Source organism: Trichoplusia ni, unplaced genomic scaffold (assembly GCF_003590095.1).
Source record: "Trichoplusia ni isolate ovarian cell line Hi5 unplaced genomic scaffold, tn1 tig00001676, whole genome shotgun sequence".
Classification (NCBI taxonomy): domain Eukaryota; kingdom Metazoa; phylum Arthropoda; class Insecta; order Lepidoptera; family Noctuidae; genus Trichoplusia; species Trichoplusia ni.
In genome coordinates, this window is record NW_020800141.1 from 5,976 (window position 1) to 18,020 (window position 12,045).

The 12,045-nt window shown below is 35.0% G+C and overlaps 1 protein-coding gene across 1 annotated transcript in view; it reads left to right on the forward strand.

Moving 5' to 3' along the window:
* Window positions 1-2,676: 2,676 nt before the first annotated feature.
* Window positions 2,677-12,045, forward strand: part of LOC113507337 (nephrin-like) — a gene marked incomplete at its 3' end in the record, with an annotated part of 39,567 nt that continues 30,198 nt past the window's right edge. Inside the window, exons 1-2 of the mRNA XM_026890199.1 lie at window positions 2,677-4,034; window positions 4,290-4,400. Of these exons, the coding sequence (XP_026746000.1) occupies window positions 3,725-4,034; window positions 4,290-4,400 (421 nt within the window). The remainder of the gene's footprint in view (window positions 4,035-4,289; window positions 4,401-12,045) is intronic.

Below are 12,045 nucleotides of genomic sequence, written 5' to 3' on the forward strand. Positions count from 1 at the left end.
TATAAACAATTAAGTCACCCGCGTATTAATCAAAGTTCTTCTGATACAAGTAAATGCCCCATTACATTTAAGATTAAAGTTCTCAACAAGGCCTCTGCTATTGTACTCCTACCTTTAAAAACGACCGCGTTTCTCCCTATGTAATCGCACCGTAAATAAAAAGACGTACAAAAAATAAAGATTCTGAAACTATAAAACGAAGCAACATAGTGAAAATCCTATTTACTCGCTTTCAAATGAAACAAAGTAAATAAATTAGCACTGAACATAAATTACACAAGTATCGCTTACAAAGGTGTTCGTGTTACATTTCAACTGCGCACAGATAGAAGTAATACCTAGTTAAACAGTGAAGAGGCAATAAATTGTGAGTAACACCTAGTGTAAGTAAACAGACCTTACAGGCCTTGACCAATATGGAGAGCTGGTCAAGTGTGAGTCAGAGTAGGGATTTTGGGGGCTTCCTATAAAAAGGCATTGAAAATAATAATTACATGTAAAAAATCTTAAATACCCACTTTTTAAATGTCACTCCATTCAAATTTTATCAAAATCGGTCCAGTCGTTTTGATAGTTGCAAAGTGTATTGTCATTGGGTTTGAAGCTGTCCTGAAAATTTCAGTCTACTAGCTTATCGGGAAGTGCCTCAAATTAAGTTACGAAAATTTAACCGGAACGACAAACAAGAAGTGAATGTATAAAAATTTGGTTAAATATATGCTCATCCTTCAAATTTATGACTGTGTCAAGGTTTATTTAGTTTTAATTTCGTCGTCACGATATTATTCAACGAACTGAGATACTTGGTCATTAAACTCGGTAGCTTAGTTGGTCATGTGGAGCGCATAGCAAGGAGTTCCGTCGAGCCAAGTTCGAATCCTGTCCGATTTGTCAATTATTTTAATTGTTTTATTCGTATTTTATGTCAATAGCAAATCACTATGAATCAATAAATATACAGTACCTAATCTGTGGAATAGAAAGTGGATTTTGCAGTAAAACTTGCCATCATATCTCCCTTACATAATTGGTACGTTGTTGTTAAGCTCATATTTTAGTCGCATTGGGCTTTACATTCCTCTAAATGACGTCATCGACCCCGAAGAATGTAGGAACGTACCAACATACATAATTATGTACTTAAGACTATGTGACAAGACAAAGACTATATAGGAAAAGGCCTAAATAAAAAGCTTTCTCCCGCAAATTATAAGGCTGCCACATAAATAAACCTCAATTTCCTTATATTCGTTAGCTCTATCGATTTGACATTCATTGTGGATTCTCTGTAATTTGCAAATGTCTACAAAGACTTGTAATTACAAGCCACTAGTGTTTCTGCTTTGCCACAGATATTTACGTTCCATTTTTGTCACAAAAATTGGCAATGTTAAAAATGTATGACTGTATTACGAGATTTTTTTAAGATTAATTTTATTCACAAGTTGAAACAAAATATCTCCTTCTCGATAGGAAATAATTACAGCTCTAACACAAGAAGATTAGGAATAAATAGATTGCAAGCAAAAATTAATATCTTTAAAAAATATTTAAACTATGAGTGTTTTAACAATAAATCTATTTTATGGAATTATATTCTTTTTATTTTTATTTTAGGGAGCTGTACTCAAAGGGGTAAAAATGGAACCCTATTACCAATGCTCTGCTGTCTGTCCGTCTATCCTGCATTTAACCTACATTTTAAGTTTTTAGTGTCGATTTTCATTCTTGTATCGTTATAAAAAATGAAACGGTTGGCGATAAATTTGATAGGTAAGCAATTCCTTTTACAAATTTGTTTTTCCTCAGTATATTAGCGGATCAGTTTCACTTCATCATCATCATCATCATCATCCACAGCCTTTATCCTCCCACTGCTGGGCATAGGCCACCTGACCTTTCTCGTGCCACTTTCTACGGTCCTGTACTAGCCTCATCCAGACTCGACCCGAGACCTTTATTATGTCATCGACCCATCTTGCTCCCGGACGACCGACGCTTCTTTTGCCTTGTCTTGGCCACCATTCTGTCACCGCCTTAGTCCACCTGCCGTCACTTCGTCTGGCCAAGTGGCCTGCCCAGGTCCACTTCAGCCTCATTATTGTGTCACCGACGTCTCAGTTTCACTTACTATCTATTAATTATCAATTTTCATTAAACAACTCAGTTTCCAAACTAGTACATTCCAACTCGGTATTCCTTCCAAGAAAACTGAAGGGTGGAAACTTTCAGATTCAAATCTATTTTCGTCCACAACTACTTGATAACACAAATAACTTAATCGCATGTTACTCAGAAATCTCATTTACGAAATAAATTGATTTCCTATTTATTGGATTCTTTTCGTAATCAAGAAATACGTTATTACTGTTGAACCCTGATTTCTGGGTGATTCGACACGCACTACGCGTGTGAATTATAGATTAGTTGTGATTCGAATAGATAGGTGTGTTTTGAAACTAGTCGGCAGGGACTAGTTGCTGAATAGGCTCTTTAATTTTTACTCATCAACTAATAGGAATTAGTGAAATATAGTTCTTAGGGGAATAGGTAGAAGACAGAAAATAGCAAGAATTTTAAGGAACTATGTGAAATATGTAAAATAGACAAAGATAAGCAGTATACTACACACCGCATTGGATGTCATAGCAACAATAATGATTGTAAATGTTCTCACAAAATTAATTCATCGACAAAACAATCTATTCGCAAGAAAACGTTCTGTACACCAATTTCAAAATCTTTATAGAGTAATTAAACAGTTTCTTCCTGCAAATCATTTAGTTACAAAGCGATAAGGAACACAAAACATAAAAACTATCTGATAAACTGATACGAAAAACAGACAAACAGATACCGAGTAAACGCTACCACTCCACTCCACTCACATAACTCGTTCGAGACAACTTAATACATTTAACACAAAGAGAAACGTTTTTATTTTACTTTTTTTTCGTACCGACCACAACACATACTGACAGACTACGATAAATCTAGCCTCATTGTTCCGTTTTACTGCAATTACAATATATCTAGTAATATCCACTTCTACCGGAACTTTGGCGTGACTACACAAACGGAAAACGCAAACTGAATCGCCGACGCCCGCTCAACGACCAACTTAATGGCCCAACACCTATTGTCTGAACTTACATTCAATATTAAACCTTATTCTTGAGCTGGTAATGTATAGTTTTATGTAGCAGGATTAGTGCATCAAAGACTGTGTACATTGATAAATACATAGCGTTTAGATAAGGTATTTTAAAAAGAGGTTTTCTTTTGTATGCGATGATGAAAAATGCTGCGGTGTTAAAGGGTTGCTCTGTTTAAGGGGTGTTTTAATTGGGATACCGATTGTGAGCGTTAAGGGGTAGACATATTGTGGAAGGTTAATCTTTCTTTATTGGCCCCTTTGTAAGAGCTCGTGTTATATTGCTTTTAAGTACAAAGGTGAGGAGATAGAAGGATCGGTTATTATTATTCCTTGGTTACATGTGAGAGTTTTCTCATGAAGAATAATGGGAATGTGGTTTTTTATGTCTGCTGATAAAGGCTATGTGAGGTAGTTATTTAGATAACGTATTATAAAAATGAAGTGTGTTTTTAAGGTGTGTTGCATTCAATGATAGTAAAAAACGAAGTCACGAGACGCATTGATTCTTCATAGCAGTAATTTCAAATTTTGCGCGATGTGTTTCACCCTCACCAAGTGGCTGGTTCCATGTGGCCCAGGACAGAGAATCCTGTAAGGATTTGGGGGAGACCTTTACCCAGACAAAAATGTTTTAAATACAATTTAAACAAAGTTTATTTTTTACACAGTTTCGACGTCAGAGGCCGCAGTTTCAACAAGGCGCTCCATTGGTCGGATCCGCTGGCTTTCGGCCGCAGAGCCTACTTCGTGACAATGTCTCGACCCTCAGCCCTCACCGTGGATGCTGTGCAGCTCGATGATGAGGGCATCTACAGATGTAGAGTCGACTTCAAGAACTCGCCAACAAGAAACTTTCAGATAAAGTTGAATGTTGTTGGTAAGGAGATTATTTGATTACTTCTTAATTATTAAGGTGTAGATACAGAGTTTATTATATTATGATTTGTAATGGAAATAAAGATATAACAGAGAAAGTATTTGTAAATATTGTCTCACCTGGTTATCTTAAAAAGTGTCTCCGAAGAATGGTGCATAACTTATCAAGAACACATATTAAGTAGTATTAATTCTAAAGCGTCTTGTATCACTATGTTCCAAAAACAAGTAATCAGCGCCATTTTGTTTTTAACAGTGCCACCCCACCAGTTGCTTCTGTATGATGAAGCAGGCAGAGACGTAGCTGGTGTAGTCGGACCTCTAGAGGAGGGAGGAAACTTCACGCTACTCTGTGAATTGAGAGGAGGTAAGCAAAGAACCCTATATTAATTGACAATTGGAAAGACCAAGAAGATTTTGGGTTTTCAAGACTTCGACACCGAACATATTCAGTCTTCCTAAACGTTAAGTTTAGTGTCCAGTACTAAGCTGGAATATGAAAAACTTTACTATTTTATTTATTTATTTAAATACAACTATAACTCAAGGCGTTGACGTTGCTGCATTAAACCTTAGTTATTAAAGGTTGCTGGGTTTTAGCTCGTTTCGAAGTATACAGGGAAATCCGTTACAGGATTTTAGAATATGTGTCCATGGGTTTCGTGACCCAACCAAAGAATTTTGTTTACGTTAAATAAAATCGACACTCAGGATAAAAATATCAGTAATTCCGAACACAAGGATCCGGTTCACGGAAACCACCAGCTCTAAATCACTTATGATAAAACAGAGCCTTTACACGCGTAATTTGATTAATTAGTTTGATGCAAATTTCTAGGAATAACCCTTTAGTCGAATATACAAACACCATATTTATTCAAACGTCGAATAGTCTGTTTCGGTCACAAAAACACTCCATTTTCATCCATTTCTGAAATATCAAAATGTTTACGTATTGTAATTACTTTTCGCAAAAGCTTTTATCGTGATCTTCCTCCATCAAATTCAAATAACATCAAAATCAGTTCAGTAGTTTAGCCCTAAAAACTTTCAACCAAAAATACAAACAATACTTTAGCATTCGCAAATATTTTCGAAGTAAGGAGAGAATGGAGGCTTCCATAATAAATTCTAATGTGCTCTGTTGCTACATTTGATGCAACCAGGATTGACTGCAGTGCAGATGTTTTCTGTGCCAACCACGGCTGGCATTGAGATAATAAGCTAACCAGTAAACGACGTGGATTGATGATGTATTTGAATGTACTAGAACAAATAACAAATAGTTGTGTGCTCTCTTTTGTACCCTATTGCATGAAATATGTACGGGACGGTGACGGATTATTTTAACCTACTTACAGCTCTTTTTGTAGTAAGACTCTATCATAAATTTGTTTTAGGAAGAACTCGAAAAACAATGCAGAAAGGAAACTTATTGCTCATCTGCACATCTTAATAGTTTTGACAATATACAATTAATGATGATGAGAACCGCTCTTTTATATTACAAATCGACCTCGCCATACTTGTATAACTTAGTATAAGATTTGCATCAATTCTGATAGAAATATAGCTTAGGTAGAGAGTATTTTTTTCACAATTAGGTCAAAGTCAAATTATTTCTTTCAATTTCAATTATGACCAGTATATGGCACTTTTGAACGTCAAACGCCATTTATATATGAACAATATTAAAAACTAGTGTCAGTCTGTCGGTCAGTCTCCTATTGAAGCTACCTGGTACCTGTTGAAGGTTGAAAGGATACCTGGTTATTTTCTATCAAAAAAATATAACTTGAACGATTATAAAAAAATAAAACACGCACTAAAAACATGAATTAACCCAGCCAATCCCAATCGATTCAAGCAAACAAAACATTCTGAGGAATAGTTATGACATCGCTCAACGAGACACGCGAACAAAGAACACACTCTAGCGCGAAATAACCACAAGAGGGGGTTGTGGGGGCGAGGGGATCGGAAAACACGAACTATTAGTGTTACAAATTACATCTCTGTTACAAAGCGGGCTGAGCATTTTTCTTGCGAGTCGACGCAACTTTGCCGGGCAATTCAGAACTACGTAAGTTTTTTGCAATCTTCCCCTTTCAAATCGGTTTGACTGCGAGATTGGTTTGCGGATAAAAACTGTTTGCTTGTTACGTTTTGTTGGATGAGTGATTCTATGGGATTCCGTACGCTTTGAGTTGTTTGTTTTTCTGTAGATGAAGTTTCTGGATTAGAAATGTACATTTTTTATCTTTCATAACTGTTGATTTCACACATCAGTTTTCCTTGGGACAAAAATAACAAACTCACCCCGTATGAACTATTTAAATACAGACATAAGTTGCCCAAACTTCCTAATAAGCAAGACAAAGAAAACCCAAAATCGCAAAAAAAATCGGTCACCCACCAAATTTTTTACACGAATACCACTTTACAGCAGCAACGAGTGAAAATTTAACTCAACAGCTATCACGATTCATATGATACAGCCTGTTAACAGACGAACGGACAAATAATAACGGACGAACAGACATCGCCTTAGTAATATATATTCATTTCCCGTTACGAAATTCTAAGAAACCTTGTCGAAATACAACCGTTTCTATTCTTTTGTAAAAGAAAATGTTTTCTTATTTCTTTTAAATCTTCGAGATACTTTATAGATTACGGTAAGACCAGCCTAGGTCCCGATATCCTGTATCTAACTCAACAGTAAAATGTTGACAAGTATATTTAGCTTAAGACCCAGCAAATCCCCTTAAAAGTATTAAGGAATTTATTTATTTTCTTTCGCCGCTTTCCTTATAGACTGGACGGTATTAAAAGTATTTTAACAAAATATTTTTTTAACTTAGGGAATATATTTAACGACTGGAACAATATTACTACTAAATACTGTTTTTAATATTTATTGTAACAGTGTCACAAAAATCCCATCAAAAACATAGAGTGAATGTCAAACATGAGCCAAGTTCAATATGTTATGTTATATGTCATGATTTTTAACTTTAAAGACGAAAGAAGTGAGATCTAAATAGGTGCCAAGATCAAGGTTCGGTCCTGAAATGAATATGAAAATTAGCCAAGTAAAGTATTAGTCGTTTTAAGAAGTTTCTAAAATTCGTGCATTTCTCGAAGAAACATTTAAAATCTGGGGGCACGGCCGTGCCCCCACCAAGTCGAGCAAACAAGCGTCACGGCCGTACCATCCTTTTCTCGAAGCAATTCAGACCATTTTTGACCCCCTGTAACTTCGTTGTGGATATAGATTTTGCCTGTTGGTCTAGTGGTTAGTGACCCTGACCAGAGGTCCTGGGTTCGATTTCCACCCAGGACAAATGTTTTTTTGATGAGCATGGTCTTTCTTTTCTGTGTCTGGGTGTAATTTTATCTACAACCTGTATGTATTACGAAGTAGTATAAGTATAAGTATGTTTATAAGTTGTCTGTTACTCATAATACAAGCTTTGCTTAGGTTGAAACTAGATGACGTTGTGAAAGATTTGAAAGATTATATTACATATCTAATTTACTGTAAAAAACCCCTTCTCATAATATCTCATTCAAAATGTGAAACAAACAAATACACAAGTATTATTTGTCAAGGACTCAGCCCTTTTGGTATTCATTGTTCATATCTTACAAGTTTCTTTACAAATTTAAGACCAAACAAGATAACAGGAGACACTTCAGAACAACGTAAATGAAGACAGTAGTACCACTTGTATATAAGTTTAAATATATTTTGTAAATTACAAAACATATTTCATCATTATCTTCATGAGGCTTATACTTTGAATCTATACTAATATATAAAGCTGGAGAGTATGTTTGTTTGAACGCGCTAATCTCAGGAATAATAGACCATTCATTGAGGAAGGTTTTAGGCTATACACCATCACGCTGCGATTAATAGGAGTGAAGATACAATGGAAAATGTGGAAATAACAGGGCAGATATAAATCAATCTTCTTATATCTTCTAACCACGCGGACGAAGTCGCGGGTACAACAGCTATTTATTATAACTGCAAAGGTACTGCTGATTTCTTTAAGACATCGCTTCATGCAGACCTGCGAGATTTTTTTACATGGGTGTGGAAAATAATCCTACTACTATTATAAAGGCGAAAGTTTGTAAGTATGGATGTATGGATGTTTGTTACTCTTTCACGTAAAAACTACTGAATGGATTTGAATGAAACTTTACCACAATATAGCTTATACATCAGAATAACACATAGGCTAAAATTTTTGAGGTTTCTAATTTGAGGTCGTAAACGAACACATTTTTTGCGCTTACATTGCAAACGCTGACTGAATCCTACAAGATGGATAGAAGGCAGGTATAAATTATAACTTATATCTTCAAACCACGCGGACGAAGTCGCGGGCAACAGCTAGTAAGTAATAATTATGCTTAAATACAAATAGGATTTAAGTTTACAATCCTTTCATAATGCAGCTATCAGAGTTAATTCTCCCATTCTTTTGATTTTTGTTTCCAGAACTTTTTACATGTATTTTTTTCTAAGTCATGTAAGTAGGTTCTCTTAAATTTTTCTTTTGAATATAATTACATCCTATACAAAACTACTTGTACTTAACATTTTATACAAGAGAACCGTAAAATACATACATAGACGTAAAATACATAACATTTGTTTTCTTTTTGTACAAAGTCTCAGATCCCTGTATTTGCCAAAGTAAATAAAACATATAGGCCGACACACGCAACCGTTGAAGGTTAAAATAAACCGAATTGGCTGTCACCAACATGTCAATCATTCTAATCAGCTTACTATAAAAGAAATATGATTTTCCCTTTGAACGCTTATTGCAAAGTCAATAGAAGAATCCTTGGGACACATTTTGATACATAGAACATTTTTAATTGGTATTTACCGGGATTTATTTCTAATTTTCGTGAGCTTTGTAGATATTCAGAAAGCTTAAGATAAGGTAAAAAAAAATCGGACAACATTACATACATTGTTCTGAACCCAAAGTAAGTTACTTAAGCACTTGTGTTATGGAATTCAGATACAACGAAGGTACCACAAACACCCAGATCCGAGACAATGTAGAAATGTGAATTTTTACATTGGCCCGACCGGGGATCGAACCCGGGACTTCAGAGATAGCAAACACCTTGACACCGGTGCGTACGCCACTCGACCACGGAGGTCGTCAAGGTGCAAGTATATCGATAGAAATGAGCTGCACATCATATACTTAAATAGAAAACTAACTGCGAATCAAGCGTAGCGCAGTCAAGAATCAAAAACTTTAAAGACTAATAAATGGAAATGATACTATTAGTATTTGACAAATGTGACTGCTCGACGAACGGTACTTTTCGGTGAAATGCAATTTGTCTACGGCTCTTGACGGTCCCAACAATCGGTCAAGAGACACACTCGAGCACTGAGGATTAAGTGGAACTAGAACAAAGGAAACTAAAAAAATTGACACTATATGACAATATTCCACTATCATAATGTGACCAAGAAAATTATGAAAGACCCATATTTATTATTCCCAATTTAATTATGTATTATTCAACGGCATCAAAATACAGCCTAGTGTCAAACAGCTTAGTCTTAGTATAGGGTTCCATTTTTACCCCATGGGTACAAGGAAGCTGTAAGATTAATGTTCCTAGCTACTTCAATGGAACTTCTCTGCTTTACTTTCTTGGTGTAGGATCCTCTTGTCCTCCAAAGACTTGCTGAAAAATGTATCATCCAGATTTTGTATCAGTGTCGCGTTTATCTCAAACTTTATTTGGTTAAGATTTCAGGGAGGTTCCTGCGCTGGAAAATAAATCTTTGCTTAAAATTTGTTTACGAATTTGGCAAAGTTACAAAAGATTGGTTTTATGTAAGCGAATACTTTTTTGGATTAAGATACCGTCGTTGTTGTGTTTAGTACTAAGAATGCTGTGTCACCTCTGAGTGATAATAGTTAAGTTTATTTGTTTAATTACCGTGGCATACACGTGTCCATTTTATTGTGATATATACTTCAATACAAAGTCGATTTAATAAGTATGAAAGCTGAAAATATATTATGGATCAATTTATATATATTCTCAAGCTGGTAACAAACTCATTGAAAATCTATAAGTAGTTCAAAAATGCTACATATTACTGACTTGCAATCATATAAATAATACCACCTGTAACTGATTTCAAACGCAACCGAGAGAAAAAAATATTTGTAAAACTCCTCGCCTCATTACCTAAAAGGCTAAAAACCTACTTCTATTAGTACACCTAATAAAACTACTACAGTACTTAGAAGAAATCTCATCGAAACTCCGCCTAAGGCTGGTTTGCTCTTGAATTAGCAAAGAGGTCTAACCTATCGGGGTAGCGTAACAGCGATATTACTTTAGCACTTTATTACAAAAGAAAATCAGGGAAATTGCTGATACCTGCACTCATTACTATTTTATTAATTAGCTCTTTCTACGGAGACCAAGTTAAAAGTGAAGTTATTTTTCATGCCTCACGACGATGGTTGATCATTTAATTATGCATTTAATATGAAGTTACGCTTCGCTTTCTATGCGTTCACTTTACACTGTATAACTTTTTGATGAATAAAATTACTGGCATAAGAGGAATACAGAAAGTCAGTGCTTGGACTCACTGCATAGGTGCCACGTTGAGGGCGTTATTGATTTCAAATAAAAAAAAAATCATCAATCACAATTGGACCTGTTTATTTTGATTTGAGGGTACGGAACACCTTTTACAAAAACTATGCTATTAAAGTCGGATGTCGGAGATGGTCGCCTCCTGTATAAAAGACTTTTCTGTATAGATACCGTCTGATGTTTATTTTACTAACGATGCAACATCGTCACCGTAGCAATTAATTTAATTAATTATAGTGCTTTTTGTAACGTTGTTGACTTTCCTAGTTTCTAAAAATAATATCTTTGAGACGGTGAAAGGAAATGCACTATATAATATCTAGTTTTGGAAAATACTTTTTGTATAGGTATCACGAGCTAGTAAATATCAAGAGAGAGAACAGTATTTGCAGCAGAGACGCGATAGTTCCCTAAAAAACGAATTTGTCCATTAGTATGTACATTGGATACATCGTTTCTAATTAAATAAATTAATTAAAAGTTTCAAAAGCATACCGCAACACACACAGTAAAAAAATATGAATGTGAACTAGACGGAATTTATTCGATATTTTTATTGAAATAGACAACCGACGCTTGACTTCTGATTTTCTCCAGGAAGGGGTTAGGTCACGACTGGGGTTTAACGTTAAGAGCCTCCAATTCCTCAAATATTTTAATATATCTAAGACCACATAGATACTTACCGTATACTGAACATGGGCCTTTTCGAAGAAACGCTACAAAGCCCCGCTTTTAAAGCATGTAGTCACTGCTGACCCTCTTATGCTAGTGGTCCAATCATCTGGGCAGAGGGCTAGCCTGCTGAAACGGAAATTTTAGTCTATTTGATTAATTATTAAAGGGCAATTACTTAGTAAACTACCAATGGCACAGTCTGTTAAACATGAAAAAGAAATAAGCTGAAATATAAACCTAGATATCTGTTTTTTATGTTAATTATCAAGTAAAACTCATTCAGTTTTGCTTTCATTGCGAGGTAATCCAATAAATACCTTATTTGATTTGCAACGAACATTTAAAGCTTACATTTATAAAATGGCGATCCAATAACTTATTACAGGCTACGTGGATAGAGCTAGCAAATTAAATAAGTAATTCTGACCAAAAAACAAGCAAGTTTCTGTTACGGGTTGAGTGCTAGTGACGGCGAATTGAATGATATGTTAAAATCCGTTTGGAGATAGATAAAATACTTCGGCCAAATTTTTTTATGATATTTTTTTGAGAAATAAATTATTATACTTCGCAGTTGCTGAATTTTAGACGGTAAATTCTTTCTATATTTTGTTGTCTAATGACTAAAATTCTAATTCTTTATTTGAATATAATCAATTGCA